The sequence below is a fragment of the Stomoxys calcitrans genome, chromosome 4 (assembly GCF_963082655.1).
Source record: "Stomoxys calcitrans chromosome 4, idStoCalc2.1, whole genome shotgun sequence".
NCBI classification, from domain to species: domain Eukaryota; kingdom Metazoa; phylum Arthropoda; class Insecta; order Diptera; family Muscidae; genus Stomoxys; species Stomoxys calcitrans.
Window position 1 is genome coordinate 176,920,622 of NC_081555.1, and position 26,654 is coordinate 176,947,275.

General features: G+C 39.0%; 1 protein-coding gene across 1 annotated transcript; it reads right to left on the reverse strand.

The window, feature by feature from the left end:
• Positions 1-267: 267 nt before the first annotated feature.
• On the reverse strand, positions 268-25,739 carry LOC106082015 (stromal interaction molecule homolog). Its single transcript, XM_013244317.2, has 9 exons — positions 25,515-25,739; positions 14,523-15,093; positions 14,039-14,196; positions 9,885-10,004; positions 9,715-9,827; positions 9,530-9,645; positions 9,189-9,361; positions 8,554-9,124; positions 268-1,141 (listed from the first exon to the last, which is right to left on the reverse strand). Exons 2-9 carry the CDS (start codon positions 14,974-14,976, stop codon positions 1,050-1,052), a joined length of 1,797 nt encoding a protein of 598 aa, XP_013099771.2. The 5' UTR covers positions 14,977-15,093; positions 25,515-25,739; the 3' UTR covers positions 268-1,049.
• Between the last annotated feature and the right edge of the window lie 915 nt (positions 25,740-26,654).

Sequence of the window (26,654 nt, forward strand, 5' to 3'; positions counted from 1 at the left end):
TTTTTTTCTGTTTCACAAGAGATTATTGTGTAAATCACTTTGCTCCCAATAATATGTATATGTACATTGCGTGCTGCGCCGTCGGAACAATTGAAAGAATTGAAATCCATAAGCAAATATTTAACAAACAAAAATAAATTATAAACAAGCAAGCACCGGAAAGGATTAAAGCAAAATATCTCAGTGTGAAACCAAAATGGCATCATATGTACATATGTATGTACAATGTATATGTATGTATATATAGAACATGGAAAACACAATCAATTAAAAATCGAAATCAAAAAATTATTTATTAGAAAAATAATAAGCAGAAATGCTAAAAAAAATAAAATAATAAAATAAAAAACATCAACTATGTATGTAATAATAATTGTGTGTGTCTATGAGCTCTCTGTAGTAGTTATAGTAGGTCGCATATAGATGGAGTACAAAGAGTTCAATTTCGTAAGTTTTGTCATAACAAATAAAAAAAAAACGCACACAAACACAAGTTTATGACAATTAACATTGGAAAAGAGAAATTTTGTAGAATAGAAAAAAGATAGAGATATACAGGTTATAGGAGGATTGGCAAAATAAAACAAATAAAAAATAATGTTCAAATGCTAATAAAGAACCGTTTCATTAACAGTTTACTTAAAAACAAGTACGTATCAAATAGAAATTATATTAATATTGCACTTAGAAATAAACGGAAATTATAACAGACACAGCATGTTTATCGGTTTGTTTTTTTAACGTATTTTTAACTTAACTTATATTCAACAATTCTAGGAGAGAGATGGTGGTAGTGTGAATTTGTCTATATTTAAACACATTCCAAAAACTGGGGGCATATGACCATATTTTAGTTTCATTTCAAGTGAGAATGCCATTCAATGGTAAACACTGAAAATGTTTCTTGTTCTTTTTTTTAAATCGTTTTGTTTTTGTTTTTTTTTATCGATATTTTATATCTATTTTTGTCCATACATATTCGTAACTTCGTGAGAGGGGTGTGGGTGGGGGTTGATATATAGGTAGTATAGTAGTGGTAGTAGGTTGATTCATTCAGCGGAGATCAAGGAAAAGTTTTCAAAATTGAGCTTACCTTGAACAGATTCATCATCTAATTCATCTGAGCTGCTGGTTATGCGGCCTGAAAATTGGCATAAAAAGTTAATTTTTTTTTAATTATTACAGTACTAAACTAAGTGCAAATTTGCCCATGAACATTGCATTAAAGCCCAGGGGCAAACTTCTTATATATCAATGAGTTTTGCTGTCCGATTCAATTTTAAGCTCAAAGATAAGGGGCCTCCTTTTTATAATCGAGACCGAACGGTGTGCCGCATAATAATTGCAACATAAGTCGAATTTTCATATTTAACTCAGACCTCATAAGCATTGGTAAAGGATCAACATAAGCATTGGTTATTCAACAGTTACTGCCACAACCATTAACTTTGCGTCACTTGTTTCCTTCGCCAATTCATCGATATAAGCTGATTTTATAAAGGAAAACAAGTAAAAGCGTGCTAAGTTCGGCCGGGCCGAATCTTCTACACCCTCCACCATGGATCGCATTTGTCGAGTTCTTCGCGCGGTATCTCTTTTTAGGCAAACAACGAATATTGAACATGAACTGTTATGCTATTGGAACCATGTCAGATTATAGTCCGATTCGGACCTGAATTGAATGCTGAACATTGTAGAAGTCATTGTGTAATATTTCAGTTCATTCGGATAAGAATTGCGCAAAATCGGGGGATCGTTTTATATGGGGGCTGTATCAAGCTATAGATCGATTCAGACCATATTGGACACGAATGTTGAAGGTAATGAGAGAAGCCGTTGTACACAATTTCTGCCAAATCGGATGAAAATTGCGCCCTCTAGAAGTTTAAGAAGTCAAAATCCCAGATCGGTTTATATGGCAGCTATATCAGATTTTGAACCGATTTGAATCATACTTATCACAGTTATTGGAAGTCATGACAAAACACCTTATGCAATATTTCAGCCAAATCGGATGAGAATTACGCCCTCTAGCGGCTCAAGAAGTCAAGATCCAAGATCGGTTTATATGGCAGCTATACCAGATTATGAACCGATTTGAATCATATTTAGCACAGTTGTTGGAAGTAATACCACGTGCAAAATTACAGCCAAATCGGATAAGAATTGCGCCACCTAAAAGCTGAAGATGTCGAGATCCCAGATCGGTTTATATGGCAGCTATATCAGGTTATGAACCGATTTGCGCCATACTTGGCACAGTTGTTGGAACTGATACCAAATCACCACCTGCAAAATATCAAAACACCAAATTGCAAAAATATGGTCCGATTTGCGTTGGAAGTGATACCAAAACACCACGTGCAAAATTTTCAAATCGGACGAGAATTGCGGTCTCTATGGGCTCAAGAAAATCAAGACCAAAGATCGGTTAATATGGCAGCTATATCAAAACTTGGACCGATTTGGCCCATTTACAATCCCAACCGACCTACACCATTAAAAAGTATTTGTTCAAAATTTCAAGCGCTTAGCTTTACTCCTTCTAAAGTTAGCGTCTTTTGACAGACAGATGGACTGACATGGCTAAATCGACTTAAAATGACTTGACGATCAAGAATATATATACTTTATTGGGTCTCAGGTGCATATTTCGAGGTGTTACAAACATAATGACGAAATTAGTATACCTCCACCCTATGGTGGAGGGCATAAAAACAATTGAATTCGAATATTTGGTGAACGAAGAGTGACAAAAAGATAGTTGTTTGGAAGTTTCTCCGTAAAGAAAGAAGCGTCCAAACACTTTCTGTGAAAAAAAATATCATGTGCATCGGTTGATAACTAATCCGGTGTGACCTTGGTTTCGCCAGAAATAGTTTTCACTTTTCCGATTCGTTTCACCAAATATATATTTATATGACCGCCAATTCGAAGTCACAGTTCGAAAAATTAAAACAGATGTTTTGTCTGCAAATTCATACAATTTGCAGAAACAAAGGTAAACAAAAGATAGAAAGAAGAAGAAAACCTTGGGCTTGTCATTCGTTTTGAAAATTTTGCAAATTTCGAAATACCTGCGGTTTTCTTGTCGGCAGTCTTATTGAGACCAAATTGTAGATGTTTATTTAAATCTCAATTCAGCGCATACTGAAGTGATTTTTTTAACCCAAAAACTAATGACAGAAATAAAAAAAACAAACCAAAAGTAATTATTCAACGGGTTTTTTGTGATTTTAAGCTGTATTTTCAGTATAAGGAGGAATTCATATTGCTTTCACCATAAAATTTTTAGTGAAATGGTTTTACAGTTTTTTTTTGTGAAATCTATCACACGGGTCACCTCATTTCACAAATATTGGGTTGCCCAAAAAGTAATTGCGGATTTTTTAAAAGAAAGTAAATGCATTTTTAATAAAACTTAGAATGAACTTTAATCAAATATACTTTTTTACACTTTTTTTCTAAAGCAAGCTAAAAGTAACAGCTGATAACTGACAGAAGATGGAATGCAATTACAGAGTCACAAGCTGTGAAAAAATTTGTCAACGCCGACTATATGAAAAATCCGCAATTACTTTTTGGGCAACCCAATAATTCACATTAGCCTGCGAAACGAAACCAAGGTCATACCCGAATACCTTTCAATCGATTGCAGGAGTGATAATTGTTGACAGCCTGTATTATATATGGAGGCTAACATATCCAATTCCTTAAATTGGGTAGCTACAACGTTCTGGACTGCGCGAAGTTAAGACATGGCAATATTTAAAATCTTAAGTTGCTAATAATACCTTCTTGAGTGTACACTAAAACAGTGTTGTATCTAAATTTTGTTCTTGTGCAACTTAACTACCTGAAAAGTCGCAATTAAACGATGAGACAAGTCATATGAGCTGTTACTTTGTGTATTAATGAAGGCGCTATTACACGGAATGTACATGTCTTATGACATGTCACTTTTTGTATTCACATGTAATTGAAAATGTTTATCAAATTGGCAATTTACATAGGATTCATCATTTTTGCTATCAAACCTGTATGTTATTTTCGTGTGACATAATCTAAAAATTTGAGCAAATTAGTTTTTTATGCGTAATAATTGTTAAAGTTGTGAGAAAGCTAGTTAAATCATATATATATGAAAACAATTTAATTTGTGGTTGCTTTCATTCGAGTGACAACAGAAACAGTTGATTTCTTTATGTTTTTGCCAGAAGGAATAGAGCACGCTCGAATCGAAAAATATTACATGTGCTATTTTGAAAAGTGATTTTCATGTGTTAATTTCGTTTATATCACACGACATGTACAACTCAACAACTCGTGCTAAATTTGACATATCATAACGCAACTACATGCCGTGTAATAGAGCCTTAAGACTTGTCTTATGTACGTTAAATACGAATATAGTGCGCGCTCTAATCAGCATGTGTCTACATGTATGTTCGATGGAATAGAAGCCCGGTTTAATTGAAAAGGTTGCATATTTATTCCAAAATCCATTGCAAATGCAAATTTTGCCCATGAACATTCCATTAAGGAACAGGGGCAAACTTCTCACATATCAATGAGTGCAGTCCGATTTTAGTTTAAGCTCAATGGTAAGGGGCCCCCTTTTTTTAGCCGAGTCCGAACGGCGTGACGCAGTGCGACACCTCTTTGGAGAAATTTTACAGGGCATAGTACCTCAAAAATGTTGCCAGCATTAGGAAGGGGAATCAACGCTAAAAATTTTTTCTGTTGGTCTCGCCAGGATTCGAAACCATGCGTTCAGCCCTACGGCTGCCAAAATCCATTGGTATGTTCGCCCCTTGGTATGTTCGCAACAGTGATCTCCATAGAGACCTCCGCATGAACACAGTGTCAGAGGAAATATCAATTGCAGCAACGAAACATGATGCCAGATTACGCCTTCATGTAAATCCAGAAGCCATTAATCTCAATGATCCAAGTACCAGACGTAGACTGAATAGAACTAAACCCTATGATCTCTTAATATCATGAGCTTTAAACTTATTTATTTTCTTTTTGTTTCCAATGTAAAATAAATTTTCAGATAGATTATATAAAATTTACATATTTTCAATGATAATTATGTTAAATTTGAAAAAAATTGCTTGTTAGCTTCTTATTGAAAGCTAGTTGCAATTAAAATAAAATAAAAAAAAAAAAAAAAAAAAAAAAAAAAAAAAAAAAAAAAAAAAAAAAATTAGTCATATAAAATTTTTCGTACGTACCATATGGGCACAATGGGCACAACTTTCAGAGTTGCTATTTTTGAAATTACATATGACATGTTTGATCGTGAAATAGGAGCTTAAGTATAATTCAGTATGCACCAACAAGTTAGAGTCATGTGGCCAGCTGAGTTATATATTTATACCCACAACCGGAGGATGAGTGTATATTCATATTATATATGTTCGCGTACTCAAAAATTTGTGAACATTTGCACAAATTGTTACTGGAAGCCGTTTGCGTACTTTATTTGCCAGCAGAAAAGTGCGTGGGAGCGAGCACAATTTTGAGTGTTTTGTAATAAGGAGCTTTCAAATTTCTACTGGAGTTTTTTTTTCTCAACAGAAATTTGCAGCATCGAACAGCTGTTTTACGAAATTCAGCTGTTTAGTTCAAATAAAAAGCAAAAGAGAGTAGCGGTTGTTCTTACTCTCCTGTAAAATTTTACTGGAAAGTACGCGATCAGACCTATTGTCAACATATCCGTTTGCAACATATCAAAATATCCGACCCTACAAAGTATACATATATACGTTGTAAAATTCTAAGACGATCTAGCCATGCCCGTCCGTCTGTCTGTGGTTTTCACAATACAGTCTTTAAAAATGAAGATACGAGGGCTGCTATATAATTTCTGGCCTTAAAATGGTTATACTGTTTTTCAAAGTATCCTCCAACATGGGTTATACACTCGAAGCACTTCTTCTACTCCGATTGAGACACCTCCAAAACATGGTTGTTGAACGCTTCAACAGCATTTTAGGGCGACGAAAATCATTGACCACGCATTTTTTTCTTGATAAAAAGGAGTCATTGGGTGCCAAGTCTGGGCTGTACGGCATATGACCCATCAATTCGATTTCGATTTGTTAGGTCAAAAAGGCGCTGGTTTAAGCCTATATGTGAGAACTCGCATTGTCATGTTGAACAATGAATCTTCTGCTTTGTTTGGCTTTCGAAATCATTTCTCCCATGATTTCAGGTAATCAAATTGTGATGTATCACTCAGAATTGACCTACTGTGTTGCCCAAGACAAACAGTAGCTTCCCATAATTAATTTATTGTTACTATAAGAATACATATTTTGATATGGCCACCATATAGATCGAACCCCCAATTTAATATCTTAGACTCATAGAAACCGAATTTATTACCCGATTTCGCTGAGATTTGGCACTGTGAACTGTATTGGACTGTGTCGTCTGTGTATGGTTCAGATTGGACCATATTTGGGTATAGCTGTTATATATACCGACCTACCGATTTATGGTCTTTTTCCCACAACTAGCGTGTTTATAAGAACCCTACACATCCTTCCCAAATATGGTACTGATCGGATCATATTTCGATATAATTACAACGACCTCCCGATTTAGGTCTTTCGCCCATATTTTTACGGTCTTTCACCCGAATTTTGGAAGAGTGAGCTGTGTTAGCCCCTAAACGTTCGTTCTGTGCTTGGATCGTACCATATTTCGCTTTAGCTGCTGTTTTTCTCAAAGATGTGGTTCGACTCACTGAATCATCTGACTCTCCTTTATGAAATCAGCTGATTTTTACATACAAGCGAACGAAAATCGCTTATTTTCAGTGTGAAACAGGATTCACTTAATAAAGTTGTGGAAAGCGATCAGCCGATATACAATTTTTGAATTTTTGCCGTAATTGCCATTCAGGATATCAACTTGTTTTCTTTTTACATGCATTCTTTGTTTACTTTTTCTCCTATTTGTGATATTTTTAATAGGAACATTTTGACATACTCAATGTTCATGGGGCCTTTCCACTTTTTGTTTTCCGCAAGTGACATTATTCGGCCATGAGTGTGACATAAAGTTAGTAGGACAGGCTGTGAATGTCGAATGCTTGTGAACATAGATATGATTATTTTCTAAAAGTTTCAAGTTATGTCTTACTTTGTCCGATATTCAGGACATAAGCAAAGAACTAGTATTATATATATATAGTTGGAGCTAGTACGGAAATGGGGCATAGATAGCGGCAGATGACACCCGTCCAGCTTGAAACTCGTTTTTTGACCGGTTCTGAGTAAAAGTCAAGGCAAAAGTTGGTCATATCGAGCAAAAATGAATGGATTTTAAAAAAAATTTTGGCTTCCGCAAAATTAAAAAAAAAATAAAAATTTTCCCTGAAATTCAGTTGACTTCATTCGCAGCGAAAATGCCTATTAAATTATTGCGAAATGCGACGGACTCTATTCTTCCTCAGTACACCAACAAAATTCAAACATCAACACACACATCCAAGCAAAGTTGATAAGAGCCAATACGTAAGCATTTAATTAAATTTGCAATTACTGAAGCGATATCCATATGACACAGAGAAATATCGCTACTATTTTACTAATAGATCTCATATCTACGGAATGTGTTCGCATTTTCTTCGTCACAATTTTTTATAGTGCGTTTTCACAGTTTTCGGTCGAAATTAGGTTGTAGTTGAAAGACATTTCCATGTGTATATACTCTTCTTATGAGCATAAACTACAATTCTTTAGCAATATGACCATTTTTATTGAATAAATTAATGTCGCCAACAACTGAAGTCGCGGACAATCTGTGGTATCGAGTGGAGAGTCTCAGTGAGAGGCCGGAAAAGGGGAGTTATAGACGAGCTTGCTTATGTATGAAGCTTGACGGGGATCTCTACCTCCCGATAATTCCACTATCTGCAACCTGTGAACCCGCCCGTAGCTCTCAGCTGAGCTTCTCAAGATAACAATGAATCCCATGGCAGCCGGTTGTACGTACCGAATCGACCCGATGGAGTTCTCATTGCCGCCTTTGTGTACAACACACTGCTACAATAACAACAACGGTGAACACCACGCAGATAATGGAGCTTGAAGTCAAAGTCAATGAACAATGAACTCCGACTCCTCACCCGAAGGTCCTAGGGATCACACTCGACAGAGTCTTCTTCTTCAGTATGAAGGACAGTTTTCATTGATACAAATTAATTATTGGTCTTTCAATAAGGCAAATTACATCGCTGCATAGATTGCCAGTGCAAATTTGCTGTGGATAGGTTACAATTTGGTAACAACAAAAAACAAAACTGACCCTTTATAGTAAAATGGTAATAATATATATCATTCTGTATTTCTGTAAAAGATCGGTATGAGTAAAATACGAGTTGATTGAAAAAATTTTAAAGCTAGTGATTCCAATTTTTGACAATAAAATAAGAGAGATCAATTGTATAAAAGAAAAACCTATGTTGCAATTTTTATAAACTATGACTTTAATAAATACTGTAAAAATCCCAATTATCTTCATATTCAAGCTCACCTCTAGAAGTCTTAATAGCCGCACCACCATTACGGCCATACAAAACATTTTCTAAATATGACAGTCCATTGTTATTGACAATATTCATACCCAAGCATTGTTCAATCTGTTTCCATCTGTGTAGACGTTCTTGCAACTCATTTGTTACCTCTCCCAATGAATTGCGTGCCTCAACAATAGAGCGATCCACATCATCTATACTCTTGCCATGGGTGGAAACAAATGCACCCACCAAACTGGAGCGTTTCTTTCTCAGCTTCTCGCATGCTTCACGAGCCGATTGTAGTTGTTTTTCAGCGGCCACTCGTTTCTTGAGATGATTTTTACTTTCGAGTTCGTAGGTATATTGTAGCCATGATTGCAACTGAGGTGGAGGAGCCCAACAATTATCAACAAGCTCTATTTCGGCTCGGGACAATTCTGTGCGTAACATTTCAATTTCTTTCTTCAACTGTTGCACCTCCAAATCAGAACTTGAAGATGTAAGGGTGGGCACTTCTTTGAGACGCCGTTCTAGGTCCATTTTTTCAGTAGCCACATTTTCCTGCTCCAATCGAGCTCGTTCTAGTTCCTGAAAAAAATAGAAATGAAAAATTATTTCTTTATACAAAAACCAAAGGTACGATGGCACAAACCTTTTGCATCTCTTGTAAACTTTGCTCTGCTCTTTGTAACCCCTCCATATCCTGAGCCATTCTTCGCAAATGCCTTTTGGCATTTTTATTTTGTTGATAGGCATACCAACAGCCAATTATAGCACTTAATAATAATGTAACTAATATATAATCCTTCCAGCGAGTTCCAGTCTCTAAAATAAAAAAAAATAAGTATGCATTAAAAACACTCAACATGACAAAACAAATCTCTAAACCTAAGATTTGAGTCTATTCTCAATCGTTTTAAAGTGGAAAAGACAGTGAAACCTTAAGCCGCACTTCGAGGAATACCCAGTCTGACATTGTTTTCAAATACATACCTCTCGGAGGTCCAAATAATACTACATCCATAGCCTTAAGAGCTATCTTTTGCTTGTGTATAGGATCCTTAATACCCAGTACTGTGCCAACGTAGTGCATATTATTTACAGCCAGACTTTGAATAAAGACAATTAATGTTTATTTTACCATTGCTATGTACACACATTGTGGACCAAACACTTACCGTGGTAGGGCTGCCCCCGAAACTTTATGTTGCTTAAATAAATCAACATATTGCGGTAATTGCACTGATTGCGCCAGCCAATCCGTAGTTTGTTCAATGGTCCAATTGTGTACCTATTCGGGATTCAGATTCTTAGCTCTATAAAATTTATCTGTGTCGGATTAACTCACCTCAGATCTCAACCACGCTTCCCACAACTCTTTGACAGAGATGTGCATATCATCATTAAAATGGAAAGCCTTTTGACGTTTTTCATAACCAGAATCGTACTTCAACTCCTCGCGTAAGAACTAAAAAGAAAATGGATTGCCAAAAGCTATATATATTTTTTTATTTTTAATTAGCTAATCTGTTAGACCATATATGGCTAAAGCTATGCGGCCTAACAGCAATTGAAAAAATTATCGATATATTTTTTTGTTTTGTTGTTGTTGGTGTAACCACATTTTCATGTGGAGGTGGCGATCCTCGTCAAGCTCCTGTAGGTGAGCAAGCTCGTTCCGGTACAAAAGAACCGATCGCCGCGGGCCATTGGCTATTTAAAGGCGCCAATAACTCGCCGTGTCATATCGAGCATCGTAGGCACTCAGTAATTGTAAAAGAGCCGGTGCCACCCGATCTGTCACTGAGACTTTCCGCTCGATACCATCCGCTGGGAGCATTCCACTATCCGCAACCTGTGCACGCGCCCGGTAGTTCGCAGCTAAGCTTCTCGCGACAGCAATGAACACCACACAGATCGGACCTCAATGTTACAGCTTGTGTGATGCTCACAGCTATCCCGAGCCGGGTTTTTTATGTTTGTCTTTGACATCTGTATCGATACTCCGAAAAAGTCACATATTCAGAAAAAGGATAGCGAATTAAGAAATACTATGGGGTCGATTGCTTGAGCACCCACTGCAGCTATACTGTTGAACAGGTCTTCCATTAATTGCCAGAATGTTTTAAACAAAGTGGAGAGAGTTTTTGTTGTTGGCTACTAGCATTTTTAGAATCGAAGGCCATAAACTTTGTGGTGAAAAATGAACGAATCGCGTTAACGACGGAAAATGTACTAGCAAACGAGAGAATAAGGAAAATATTTATAATTACAAACGCGATCTCTTTGCAGCTGTTTGTATTCAGCGGGTTGTCCCAATGGAGTCCTCATTGTCCATTGGCTGCTGCCTCAGTTTAGCTGTTTTGTCCTTTTTGGTCTTGCGAGGAGCACATCCGGCAACTTTTGATATTTGTTTGCCGGGACCGTATTTATCATCGGTTAGTTGTTGTTGTTGTAGCAGTTCATTGTGTTCTATCTTTCGTCTGCTTGATTCTGTTGAGTGTCAAGACCCAGGAAATCTGCGACTAAAATGGAGTGCGTCCACAGGGATCTGGGTCAGAGTCGAGTGGGTCTGGTTGGTCAATTAAATAGGTGACGTGTATCGTGCGGTTCCTGGTTACAATCGGGACATACATCTTGCACGTCCGCATCAATCCTTGCTCTGTAGGAGTTGAGGCGTAATTGAGCCAGAAATACACTGGTTTGCCGGGGAGGTCAATTTCTTCAGGTGCTCTCCAATGACTACATTCACCCGGTAGCTATTACCGCATCTGCTACCGTGTCTGCAAGAAGGTTGTCTAGACCTGCTTGATATGCCGCTTGATCTAAAGTTTCTCTCTTGTAGCGCTGAACCTCACGCTCTAGATCATGTAGATCTACCTTAAGGCTTCTGGGTGGTGGATATCTATCTACAAGATGATGATTTGGATGGTCTCTGCGATAACGCCCAAAAGGTATTGCTTAGACAGCATGTAGTTACGTCTTCGATGGAGGTGGTCCACATGAGAACTGAGGAAACAGCCCGTCGCAGTTCGGAGGACTGCGACAGATTTGACTATTATTCCACTGCGTATCACCAAGTTGACGAGACCACACTGGCGCTGAATAACTTACCACAGACAGGCCAATTGCGTTGTACATGGTCAACAAGGTTTTTTTGTATGCACCCAAAGTGCTGCCTGCAAGTGACTTGAGGACCTTGTTTCTACTTTTGACTTTTTCGCAAATTGCTGTGGCATGTGGGGAGAATGTGTAAGAGCTGTCAAATGTGACGCCAAGTTTTTTGGGACACTTGATGATCGGAATAATTTCTCCATCGACCATCACAGTCAGCTCAGTATTCACTCAGTATACCGTATTTGTAGCGAACAATGTGACTGAAGATTTGTTGGCAGATATCTTCAGATTTCTCGCAGCGAAATATGAGGCAAGTTCAACCTATCGCAGATGTAAACAATGGGTGGGGGGCCTGATGTAATGATCTTACAATCGTCCGCATATGATACGATCACTATGCCATCTGGAGGATAGGTAGAGGATAAACAGTACCGGATATATCACCCCACCTTGGGGAACTTCCACAGATAATACGCGACCTAGCGTTTCAGGCCTTGGTGATGTCCTCAAATAATTTGGCATGGCTGACCGTGTCAAATGCCTTCGATAGGTCCAGTGCCACGAGTACCGTCCTATCACATGGCCTGGGCTGATTGAAGCTACGGCAAATGTGTGCGGTGATGGCATGCAAAGCTGTTGTTGTGCTATGCAATCTTCGAAATCCATGTTGATGCTCGGCGAATGGAAACTTTCCTACGAGGCTCTGGAGGAGTAATGCCTCAAGCGTCTTTGCCACTGGTGAGAGAAGGGAGATCGGTCTGTACGACTCCCCCAAACTCGGGTCCTTTCCATCGGTTGGTGGTGGAGAATTAAACGTCCATCGGTTTTGGATAGTGGAATGTTCCTTAGGTAGACGGACGGAGTTACTGCAATTGCAGTCGTGTAGAATCAGCGATATCTAGTGGAGAGTCTCAGTGAGGTGCTAACAAAATGGCCAAATAGTCCAGCATTTCTCACCTATGGGGCTTGACGTGGATCGCTACCTTCACATAAAAATAATGCTACACCAACAACATCATCTCAATCATAGCTACTGAATGAATGCCTCTATTAAAGACCATCCACCGCACATAGCATCTAACAAAGTTAACCGCCCACGAAAAACTTGAGTATTTCGGGCTCAACTTCATTCAGCCATATGCACCACACCATCTCAATACCTATTGGGCGTCGAGCACACATAATCGGTTTATCTGTCCAGCCTTGCATACTAGACTTACAAAAGACCTTATACCAAACTCCTGATTTCGAAAACAATTAAGTAAAAACTTGCTAAATTCGGTCGGGCCAAATTTTAGCCAACTCCACAGATAAGGCTAAAAAAGTACGCATAGTAACTCAAGATAGCCTTATCTTGACGATATTTTACGTGGTGGTAAGAGTGCATCAATCTACGTGCCAAAATCTAACTAAATCGCATAAAAAAAGAAGTCTAAATAAAGACTTAAGAACTCAAAACCCGGGATTCGATTATATGGAGGCTATATCTATCTATATGAACGTAATTTACTACGACCTCTGGAAGTCAAATAAGGGCATCGATTTTTAAAGGGACTACATCTTTTTATGGTTATAATATCAAAACTAAATACCCAAGACTCCCAAGGAGGAGCCCAGGAACGCCAATAACAAAAAAATAACAGTTTTGATCAAATATAGAAATTGATTTAGGTATTTTTCAGGTGCAGTTTACACCGTGCATCAAATGTTTGGTTCATCGAGTATGCGTGTAGATTACAGTTTTTCCCAAATACGTCACGCGATTTCTTCTTTTCTTTACTATTTCTTTCTTTTCTTCTCTTTACATTATTTTGGACATATCTTGTTTTTCAACATGAATGATGAATTGATGTAATGATATAATGATTATACATTTCCACAGATATTCAACATAGATATATGTCTTATGCGACTCTTAAAGAGGCAGTAAAACAAAGAAAATTGACAGAAGAAAAAACTTTTATAATATAGAACTGTAAATGACCAATGAATTCGATTTGACAAGTGTTCAATCGATTGTGGACACTTTTGCTTTTAAACTCTAAATTATTTTTACAAAACACTTCTTAACTTTCTTATTTGCTTCTTTTTCGTTTGTTTAAACGCAAGTAGCGCTTTTCTACAGTTTTCATGTTTACCCAATTCCTTTTTCTCCTCTCTTAGGTGAGGAGATTTCTAATCGAGAGCCATGATTTATCTATTTAAATTTATCGTCTGTGCACATTTCTGTTTAAACGGTATTGGGGTGACGCCAATCATCGACAAAATTAAAAGCATTTTGACGCATACATCTTTATAGGCACCAATACCATTGTAATGGCCACGCATCATGATGTGTCGTGTAAACTTCGCTTAAAATGTTCAATTAAAATAACACAAACTTACATCATCGGATTCGCTTAAATCAATGTTGCCGTTGTCATCGTCATCCAACTGTTGATGTAGCGTTCTTATAGCTTCCATGCCTAAACGGTCCTGGACATTATAACAATCGATATCATCAGCATGGCAAGCACCATCAGCTGAGCCGCTGCCTAGAGAGCCTAACCAAAAGAGTGAGTGAACAAGCAAGATGCACATATATTAGTTTTAGAAACAAACAATGTATTGGGTTGCCCAAAAAGTAATTGCGGATTTTTCATATAGTCGGCGTTGACAATTTTTTTGACAGCTTGTGACTCTGTAATGGCATTCTTTCTTCTCTCAGTTATCAGCAGTTACTTTTAGCATGCTTTAGAAAAAAAGTGTAAAAAAAGTATATTTGATTAAAGTTCATTCGAGGTTTTATTAAAAATGCATTTACATTCTTTTAAAATATCCGCAATTACTTTTTGGGCAACCCAATAGTTTATAACACCTTCAGACTTACTGAATTCATTACTAACGGCCTGCGACATGGCTTCGCTTAATAGATTGTATGTATTTTTGGGTTCTGCATGGCCACTATGTGATGGCTGATGATATGCAGCTGCTTGAGATGGGTGATGATGTACCAAGCCACCTCCACCAATGCCATGGGAGGAATACTGATGTTGGTACTGTGGCTGCTGTGGATGATGGTGATGTTGCTGTTGCTGTTGCGGTTGTTGTTGCTGCTGCTGATGATGATGATGTGAGGACTGATGCTGCTGTTGCGCAGAAGGTGGTGGAAGTGCATGAGCTTTTGGTGGCTGTGGTGCACCATTTTCGGTTGACGCTTGTTGCCCATGATAATGGCCGCCAGCAATTGTATCACCAGGCGAGCTACCGCTGCTGTGGACTAAACTTTTGTGTGAAGCTAATGTAAGTAGAGTAAATGTAAGTATAACTTTGAAAAACTGCATTTTGTCTTTTTGTTTGCGTTCCTTGCGTTCGCACAGCACTCTCAAGGCACACAATTTTCGTTAGAATATATTAACGTTTTAAGTTAATATATCATATGGGGAAGAGATTTTTTGAGGCTGTAAAGAAGCAAAGAGAAAAAATGTAAATTTACATAGATATTCTGATTTTAAATACAACAAAGGGTATAAATTGCGTAAATGCTTTTATCTATTGTTTGAAGTTTATACAATTGTTGATATATCCTATCTCCAACTGAATTCAAACTTTAGTTTTCGGTTTTTTTCACAGAAAACCTCCTACAAAAATTCAAAACTCAATTATCATTATAAAAAAAATTTGCCACATTGTAATCATAAAATGTTTATTGTGTTTATCTTTTTATAATTCTAAATAAAAAAACAAATTTAATAAACGAGTTGATAATTGAAAGCGTGCGCTGCTGCCGCTGCTCGACGGGAATGAATTCCACTTAAGGTGAAGTCAGAAAAAGTAAATGTTTGTTTATAGCTAACAAAAAGTTACTGGGCAAAACAACCGTTAAGACTAGCTTATTAAAATTGAGTTCATTAATGCAAGAGAATAGTGATATAAATATACAATTTTTTGTGTTACGATGCTCTTTTTGTTTACTGAATTTTTTAAGACTGTTAGTCTATAACTATTTTCCATAAATTATAACTACATCTTAACCGATTTTAATAAAAGTTAACAAGTACAAGTTTTGTATCTTTGCAAAACATCATCCTAACTTTTGGTAATAGGAGTTAAATGGCAAGGCCAACGATGAAGAGTGAGCAGCTTAAATGCTTGTTCGTTTGGCAGGGCTTTTCGCAAGCAGGCCCTTAGTTTTAAGCCTAGCACTGACCACAACTTTTCGGTCGAACAAATGTCAAAACGTTCATAAGTTCAGCCGGCCGAATCTTATATACCCTCCACCATGGATCGCATTTGTCAAGATCTTTAAATGACTTTTTCGTATAGAACAACACCACCTTCAAAATTTCAGTCAAATCGAGTAATACTTCACAGTTGTTGGAGGTCAAAACAAAACACTTCATGCAAAATTTCGGCCAAATCGGATAAGAATTGCGCCCTCTAGAAGCACAAGAAGTCAAGAACCATGATCGGTTTATATGGCAGCTATATCAGGTTATGATCCAATTTAAACCATACACTAAGCACAGTTGTTGGATGTCATAACGAAACACGTCATGCAAAATTTCAGCCAAATCGGATAGGAGTTACGCCCTCTAGAGGCTCAAGGGTTCGCCCCCCTCCTTTAGCAAAGTAGGGGGGCGAACCCTCCCCTTTACCCCAAAATAAAAGTGTACCGATCGGGACAATATGGCAGATGAAAGGTATTCAAGAGTAGAGTACGAATTTCATAATAAAAGTTGGGTCAAGTACCTGGGGGCCGCCCCAGCCCCAAAACCCCTTGAAATAGGTTTATTTGACGATCGAGAGTAGATTACGAATATGGTCAGGAAGTAGGAATAGGCTTTACAATTTATTAATAAGAAAGGGGGTGGACCCTCCACCGTTACCCCAAAAACACCACCCAAAATCATGAGTGGACCGATAAGGACAATATGGGTATCAAATGAGAAGTATGCGGGAGTAGACAACGAATCTGGCATACAAATTCATGTCGAAGTATAGGGAGTCACCCCACCCCCACAAAAACGCTCAAAATGGCCACATTAGCCAATCACGGATATATGGGACTCGGTATGTTTGTTCCATATAAACAGAAAAATGGCAGAACCGATATTCTCGAAATTTTCGCATATTGTTTAGGTTGTTCTGGAAGGAAACATAGGCTATATAATTTTTCGCTACCGGAAGGGGGACGGTCCCTCCCCCTTATGCCGAAAACACAACACAAAATCAAAAGTGGACCAATCGAGACAATATAGGTATCAAATGAAAGGTATTGGAGAGTAGAATACGAAAGTGGTATTAAAATTTGAGTATAAGTACCCATCGGGCCGCCCCAAACAGGCATATTGAACGTTCATTTCAATCTACGGCTCAAATGAAAAGTATTCCGGAGTAGATTTCGCATCTGGCATCAGATCGAAGCACAGGGTGTCACGCCACCCTTCAAAAAGACCATTAGACCCATTATGACTATATGATGTTTGGCTGAACCGATTTTCTTCAAATTTTCAACGATTGTGTACGTTTGTCTGGAAGAAAACATAGGCTATAAAATTTTTAGATATCGGGTGGAGGCGGACCCTCCCCCTTACCCCAAAAACGCCACCCATATCCCAAAGTGGTCCAATGGCCACAATAAGGACATCAAATAAGAGGTATTAGAGACCGGAAAACGAATATGGTATTAAAATTTGGGTCCAAGTATCCAGCGGGTCAACCACACAACCCCAAAACTCCTCTAAACAGATATATTCGAAGTTAATGTCAATATGGGACTCAAATGAAAAGTATTAGGCAGTAGATTACAAATATGGCATTGCGGACTTGTCGACGAACGTTACAACAACAACAAAATATCGATCTGCTTCCTATAAGCACTTACCGGCATTTAAGTGGAGACACAATACCAGACATGAACCATCTTAGGGGAGTGGTATTGAAAACAATTAAGAATTTTGTAAGTAGCACGGAATTCCTAACTTAAAATTTTCTTTTTTAGAGGTTACTTTATAGTTTTTAGAGCGCACAACAAGCCGATTACTGGCTTAGGTGTATGTCCATAGTGGCATGGGGCGGATTAATAACTTCACCCTCTTTTTAACCTAACCTAGCCTACCCTATAAGCTACAATATTCGTAATCATCTTGACGTTTTGAGCCAATAGTGATCCAACAAAAATTATGTGCCGTTGGTGATGGCCAAAGGCCCATATTCCTTAACCTTTAGATGTAATTGCCATATCCAATTTAACCTTTAGAGCCTTTATAATAATCCTAAACTCTCCGGATTACGGCTATGTATCCTTGTATTCCAAAAAAAATTCCTGTATGCTACGGTAGCGATGGACACTTATTTACCCCTTTGATTATCATTTAGTCTTTTTTATAGCCTTTCTCCAATCCGCACAGCTTCTGCAATGTTAAGTGGTAGGATGGATGAAAGTCATAAGTTTCAGTTGTATAGCACATGACTGTAAGCAACCTTATTCTGGTAACACCATTAATCGTAGGTAGTGTGGTACGTCGTCAACATTGTAGGTGGACTGATTCACTCAATCAAAGGTGGCATATTCATATGTAATTGTACCTACATACACACATACTTGCGAAAAATATACAACTTCAAAGTGTATTTGTGTGTTTGGCGATGTGCTTGATAAGAAAAAGCAACTGCCGCTGCAAGAAGTGTTTAATTATGCAAACAAAATATTTTTAATTTAAATTAATTGTTGTGTGCACCAAACAACCAACAACCATCTAAGCAAACACAGCCAACTAACAATAACATGACAACCAACTCGGTCAAAGCAAAGTCAAAGTCGACAAACACCGCGCCTGGATAGAAGAGCGGGGGATTGTACGCACCACATGAGTAATGCGAACTGTGACAACAGTTACAACAACTACGCCAACAACCTGGTATTCATTCGTATGGTTGTATTTGAAGGTTCATTTGGCCAGCCAACAAAGCTCTAAAACTTGTTTAGACTCTTTTCCGATTTTTTTGTTTTGTTTATTTGTGTTTTACAATAAAAAAAAAAATTGTTGTTTTGAGCCGAGCTGTTCCGTGCTGTGCTGGGTGGTAATGGACTGAGTACTTGAACTTGGGAGAAGTTTGCAATAAAAAAAATGGAAAATAACAAAATCGCCAGTAATAACAATGACCAAAACGGCCATAACAACTAAAACTACACACATTGACATTCTGAAGCAGAAACAGAAAAACAGACATAGACAAACGGCAATAAAAAAGTAATAACAACAAAACAAAACACCGTTGAAAATGGGTAAAAGCAGATATTTTTTGAATTAAGTGACTAGAATTGCAAAACAACCTCCCAGCACTTCCCCTGCCTTCGAAACTATTTTGGTTACCCCCCTCACTCGCTCATTCACTACCGCCAGCGAAGCTGCTGTACCAAATCTACGCTTCAGATAATTGATTGTGACTTTCGACTTCCCTCTCTCTCTCTCTCTCAATCTTACTCTTTTACTCGGAATTTTGTTCAAACAATAATTATTAGCTTACAACAACAACAACAATGAAACTAAAATTCTATGGCAATTGTCGGATATAACAAATTCACCTAAACGATATCTTATTTGTTATAAAACAAAGCTCAGTTTTATTAATTTTCATTATGTACCCCCAATAAATGCAATTGATTGCAGATTACTGTCTTACGGGAGTACTTGGTATAATTGATAAGCCCGCGCGGTAGACACACATATTTTTAGATTCATTCGAATCAAGCGCATGCAACTTTCTATGTGTCATGACAATCGTCCCTGGGCATTGTGAATGTCAACGATATCAGACATGATCAATTTTGAAACTTTACAGGTTGTATTTACTACCTTAAACATTAAAAGAATGCTCGAATTAGAGATGAGCGACAACGCTCTTGTTTCGAAATCATAAATATTTTCAATTCGACTTTGCAAGGTGCTGTGGGTGGCTGTCATTGCCTTCGGATTCTTCGTCGTCGAACTATGTTGTTGTAGCCACATATTCATATGGTCAAAGGACCGATCGCCGCGGAAACAGGGTGGCCATTGGTTATTTTAACGCGCCTTGTCATATCGAGCATCATAGGTGCTGTCCAGCCTCCCAATAAGACTCTCCGCTCGATACCGCTGATTGTCCTCGACTGCCGTTGCAGTTACTCCATATGGAGCATTCCACTGTCCGCAACATGTAGACGCCCTCTGTAGCTCGCAGCTTAGCTTCTCGTGACAGCAATGAACACCACATAGATTGGACCTCAATGTTCCAGCCTATGTGGTGCTCACAGCTATCCCGTGCCAGGCGAACTATGTACATATGTGTCTCTTCCGGCTTCTCCCCTGCGGCAATATACGCAGCAGTAGCACCCCGCCGTGTCTTATCAGGGCTAGGGAAAGCATCGTTCTTTCAATTTAATTGTAATGATCTTCGAGGCGAGATTGATGATATAATGGACTTTATGAATCTGAGGAATAGTATTACCTCCAGCTTGTGCATTTGTCACTGTTACAATGTGTTATGAAGGCCAACGTAGCGCAGATTTTGGCATGTCCGCCAACGACGCTAAACGCCTGGGTTCGAATCAGGGCGAGACCATCAGAAAAAAAAAATTCAGCGGTGGTTTTCCCCTCCTTATGCTGGCAACATTTGTGAGGTACTATGCCATATAAAACTTCTCTTCAAAGAGGTGTCGCACCGCGGCACGCCGTTCGGACTCGGCTATAAAAAGGGCGCCCCTTATCATTGAGCTTGAACTTGAATCGGACTGCGCTCATAGATATGTGAGAAGTTTGCCCCTATTCCTTAGTGGAATGTTCATGGGCACAATTTGCAATTTGCAATTACAATGTGCAACGTAAAAATTACACACGGAATGGAGGTGGGGACTGGCATTCTTGATACATCATTCCTTGCAGTATGGACCCATCTCGCCTGCACCTGGTGCCAGTGACCTCTACACCCCTGCACGGGATAGCTGTGAGCAACACAGGCTGGAACTATGAGGTCCGATTTGTGTGGTGCTCGTCGCTGTCACGGGAAGCTTCAATCCCACGGCAGCCGGTTGCACGTACCGGATTAACCCGATGGAGTCCTTCATCGGCAAGGGCTGCCGCCTCCGTGTGCAACACACTGCTTCAATAACAACAACGGGAAGCTTAGCTGCGAGCTACCGGGCGCGTCCACAGTCTGCGGATAGTGGAACGTTCCATACGGAGTAGCTGCAACGGCAGTCGTGGACAATCAGTGGTATAGGATGCTCGATATGACAAGGCGAGTTATTAGCGCCTTTTCAATAGCCAAAGGTCAACCTGTACCCGATGCAATCGGTGCTTTGGACGGGGCTGGATGGACGAGGATCGCCACCTCCACATGAAAATGTGGCTACAACAACAACAACATGGAATATGTGAGGCTGGAACTTTGAGCCTCGACTTGTGTGCAGTTCATAGTTATCACTGGAAGCTTGGCTGAGGGCTACAGGGCGGATAGTGGAAAGTTTCGTTTTTATGCGTAGTAGCTGTAAATGCGTCCGTTGGCAGTCAGCCATTTCGAGAGGAGGTTCTCAGTGAGGGGTCAGGTGCCACTGACACTCACTTAAATACTGAGTGCCAATAATACTCGAGATGACAAGGCGAGTTATTGGCGCCTTTAAATAACCAATGGCTAACATCAGCGCCTGTTCCCAGGTTAGGGCTGGGGGCGATCGTCGGATCTTGGAGCAAGCTGCACGCCACAACGAGGGATGCATGTGCAATACCACAAAACCCATGCGTTTGGGGCGCTGGGCCACTAACCCGCCCCCCGAAAACTGAGAACTACTATGAGAGACAAAGTAATAGTAAAAACGGACCCCCCAACGTTGCCGACCCACGCATGTGAAAAAAGGACTATGATTTGCGGATCTGCACCTGGAATGTCCTCACACTTTATAGAGAAGGTGCAGTATACGCACCCATACAGGAAGTGCGATTGACCTGGAATGGCGTCACAACAACACCAAATGGTGACGAACTATACTATAGCTGCCATAACACGAGGTATAATTTTGATGTCGTTTGTTGGAGACTGAAACACCTTCTCTCCAGCTTTACTCCGGTGGATGAGAGACTAGCCACAATCCGCATAAAAGCCAAAATTTTCAAAATCATTACCTTGTTGCAGCAAAGGTTCGCACCCGTCTGAGCATAGCGAGAAAAGTACGATCTGGAATGCCGGAAGCTGGACATTGAAAAGCTGCAAACACAGCAGATGGCAAAGGCATACTCCACTCGACTGATCCAACTGCTTAATGAAAGCATTCCTTGTCCCGATGATATAACGGCGCATTGTCAAACCATTGCCCACTCCATGGAAAATGCTGGGAAATTCGTTCTTGGGTACCGGAAGCCTCCCCAAGAAAGCCATGGTACGACCAAGACTGTCGAGATGCTACAGAGCAACCTTTCAATCGGCAGCAACGCGCCAGATGAAAGAGAGGTGTCGGGAGAAAAGCAGAGAGGGGAAACACCTACTCCGCAGAAAAAAGAGGTAAATGGAAAGACGTGAGTGTGAGCGAATTGAGATATACAGGAGCCAGAATGAAGTGCGGAAATTCTACCAAAGAATTAAACATCAAACCGGTGGCTTTGCTATAGGCACATCCTCCTGCAGAGACAAAGAGGCAAATCTGGTAATTGATACCGATAGTGTGCTGAGGATATGGAATGACATCATACCAAGCTGCTAGCTGATTTAGCAGTGTGTTGTACATTGAACTGCTAGTGTCCGACGATGGCGGCGAAGAGGCTACCGCAGAATCAAACCCTGATGATGGTATAGTATGTTTACCTCCTTGTCAGAATGAGTATGCATCAGCTTATCTGCGCGATTTGTCCAGAAGAACGCATTCCCAATGATTGAGATTCAAGTAGCAGTGGCCACATTAAACAACAACAAGGCAGCAGGAGCCGATGGGTTGCCCGCTGAATTATTTAAGACAGGAGGCGACACGCTGATAAGTCGTATGTATCAGCTTATTTGCGCAATCTGGCTAGAAGAACGCATACCCGATGATTGGAACCTCAGCATACTATGTCGCGTACACAAGAAAGTAGCCAAGACGAAATATTAAAATATTAAAACCCAAAGTCAATGACATAATTGGGCCTTATCAATGCGGCTTTAGACTTGGTAAATCCACCTTAGACCAGATATTTGCACTGCGCCACCGAAAGATATTTGCACTGCGCCACCGAAGCACCCGAAAAGAACAAATCAACACCTACCATCTTTCTGCTTCCGACAGCCCTATAAGATCAAAGTTATTTCAAGTCATGTCTGAGTTTGGTATCCCTGCAAAATTAATAATAATACCCTGCAGGATAACACTTGCTGAATGGGAAAGAATTTCTCCGGACTATTCATTACCAAACGAGGTTTCAGATAAGGATACAGCTTATCGTGTGACCTCTTTAATATCCTGCTGGAGAAGATTATACGAGAAGCAGATGTGAATAGATATGGCACTCTAATCACAAGACAACACAAGCTACTCGCCTATGCCAAAGACATCGACATGTTAGGTCGGTCACCGGAAGTAGTAACTGCAGCCTTGGAAAGAATATCTTTGGATGAAGTCAGTCTCATTTCGACGACACTTGAGTTACTGATAAAGACAAGCTTTCTTTGGAAAACCAAAGCGTTTTGGTTGCATGGACCCGATCATCAGACTGGGACACGTTCTATTCTCACTTCCTATATAGGCCAATTGAAGATAATTGCAAAGAGATTATTGTATGTTGAATGATCCCATCTCGATCAAGCTCCATATATGAATAATTCAGCTTTCGCGACAAGCAACTAACGAGTGAAAGCCATTGAGGGAGATTGTCGATCTCCCACAGCATCAGAAGAAGTTAGCCTCATACAAGTAAGTTTAAGCTCACCAATGAGCATAGAATGAACTTTAATCAAATATACTTTTTTACACTTTTTTTCTAAAGCAAGCTAAAAGTAACTGCTGATAACTGACAGAAGAAAGAATGCAATTACAGAGTCACAAGCTGTGAAAAAATTTGTCAACGCCGACTATATGATAAATCCGCAATTACTTTTTGGGCAACCCAATATTATTCTGACTGACGGCAACAGGCTGGACGCAAGGAACCAGGACCAGACTCACATAAGCTGGACAAATGACTTTTAAGATAAACATAGTCGGTTCTTGTATGATATTAAAAAGAGATGTTCTCAGAGACATTAATGTTTCAGCAGAAGGTGATAAGCCCACATTTAAATGTCCCTTTGTCAAGCATGCAAATAGAAATACGACAATTTTTTTTCAGTTGTAAAATATTCTGACATGACAAAATAGCCACAAGCATGAACAATGTTGGAAAGAAAAAACTTTAAAAACCCATGTCACGTTTTTTTGTTAGTACAAATTCTAAATATTTTTGAAAACAATAGTTTTTCCCTAAAAAGGAACCAAGTTGCAATGGGCGGCGATGATGTCACTTCGTGCCGGCAGGCCATTCAGATGACCTTCAACTTGATTTTTGAATTTGTCAAGAAAATAATAAGCAATCGCTTGTGAGTGGCTCTTTAAGTCGCCGCTTAACAGACTCTTAATTCAAAAATTATCAATTTCTTCTCCAAGCACGTACATATCTACAATAAACCAATAAAATTGTTGGGCAGACTTATAGAATTTGAACTATGGCAATAAATAGCATACATGTATAGCAGCTACAATCTCGTACTTAAGCAACAGGTCGCACTGCGACGTATTCTTTTATCTTTGCTGCACGGGCAGTACATTAGAAATATTAGCCCTTGTGTATAAGACTTTCAAGTTGAGTTGAGTTGCCGCTGCACAAAAATAATGATCAATTAACGATGATGGCTAGATATTGTGTTCAATGTTGGGTCGTCCCCAATGAGGGAGGTAGTGGGGTTGGTGGATGATGTTGTTTTTGTTGATACCATAAAATGAGAACGAAGGGGTTAACAGAAGTTAAGAATAATTAATCAATTGTAATTGTTTACTTTGGCTTTGCTGTTACTATTGTTGTGGAGAATCTAATGTTCAATAGATTCACTGCGAAAAACAGTGAAACACACAACCCCATAAAGATATACAAAAAAAAAACACTTGCGAGACACATCCATCAACGGCAGTATTGTAGCAGCAGCAAACAGCACATCTTAAATAGCTACATTCACACGCACGCACATCGTCGTCGTCAACGCGGCCGCCACAGACACTGCTCGGAGCGCAAACAAACAAGAGGGCCATCAACAAACACGAAATGACGATGTTGATGATGATGGTGGCGAACCGACGAAGATCGCAAAAAACACAACACACTACACTTGGAATATTTAGTTGTTTTGAAGAGGGAATTTGCACAACAATAAACATCTGGGTGAATTTTTCTCTCAATTCAATAGTCACCGTCGCAGACGTACCGTTTGTTTTTTATTTTTTTTTTGTATGATGCGAACTTTTGCACCTCGCCACAATGCCCGTGCCCGCCGCCGCCTTCACGCCTACGTTCAACCGATACAATCGATCGTGCAAAGTAACAAGGCACCCGTATGATTTTCTGTTTGGCTGCTTTTGGGCCGATTCACATGTACTCCACCTCCGGGACACAAATACTTTCCTTCACTTCCATAGACAACATACCACCGTAAATCTATTGAATCCTAGTGTGACACTAATTTGCCATGTTATACAAGTTGGCACAATTTCCCTTTTCCATCTCATCTTTATTCGCTCCTCACAAAACGTCAAACACACCAAGTACATATGCATCTACATTTAATTTCTTTTTAGCAGCATTTGTCAATTTTAGCAACAGCATTCTTTTTCAGGTGACTAACTTACAGATTTTTTGTTAACACTTTTTAGAAATACATTTTATTCCGCACTGTCTTTTTTCTGTCGTCGTTGTTTGTAACTGTTGGATAGTTGTAAGCAGATAATATTTTTGTTGGTTTTGCGGTTAGAACGAGCGATTTTATATTGTAAAATTAACGTTAAACGTAAAAAAAGTAAAATCTATCCGTGCCACCAAAAAAAAAACTCTTCTACGATTGAAGTCAAAAATGTACGTGAATCAAAATCGTGGGGTAACTTCTTATGTAGAAAACATTGACGCACGTATCGTGTTGTCGTTTGAAAACAGATGATTGACTTTATGGGACCTTTACACGCAAAGTTATTTTTACAATTAAAGCCCAGTATGCACCTCTGGCAAAGATTTCGTTACCAAAAGAAATTCATTGACATATTCTAAATGAAATTATCGTAATGTAAAAGGCATTGCAACCACGAATGGAAATGTATGTTTTAATAACTCCATGCAAACATGATATAAAGTTATTTGCAAATAAAAAAGTTTAATTACAACACATATTCCTTATTATCCAAAAATGATTAAAATTCGGCAAAATTATAAATTGAATCCGAATCCGCCATATTGTCATCAAGCTGATCGACGTTTTTGCCGACACACGCAAGTGAATTTGTGTGAGTGTGTGTATACGTGTACGTACATGAGCAGAGAATAAGCGAGAAAGAATAAAACAACAAAGAGAATGCAAACAAAAATCTGTCATCTTAATACCGTCAAACCTTACCGGCTGTTACCATCTGTTCGCGTGAGACCACCTTCTTAAATCCGACTTAGTGGCGGCATAAGCTGAGTCATGGCGAAACACATGAAGGTGGTCTCATTTGTACAACAACCAAAAATCATATGGTGCAATCTGCCATCTTGTCATCAAGCTGATCGTAGTTTTGCCAACACATGCAAAGAAATTTGTATGCGTGTGTGTATACATGAACAGAGAATATGCGAAAAAGAAGATAACAATAATCTGCCATCTTGTCATCATGCTGATCGTAGTTTTGCCAACACATGCAAAGAAATTTGTGTGCGTGTGTGTATTCATGAACAGAGAATATGTGAAAAAGAAGATAACAACAAAGATTGGCAGATTTCAAAAAAATCTGTCATATTAA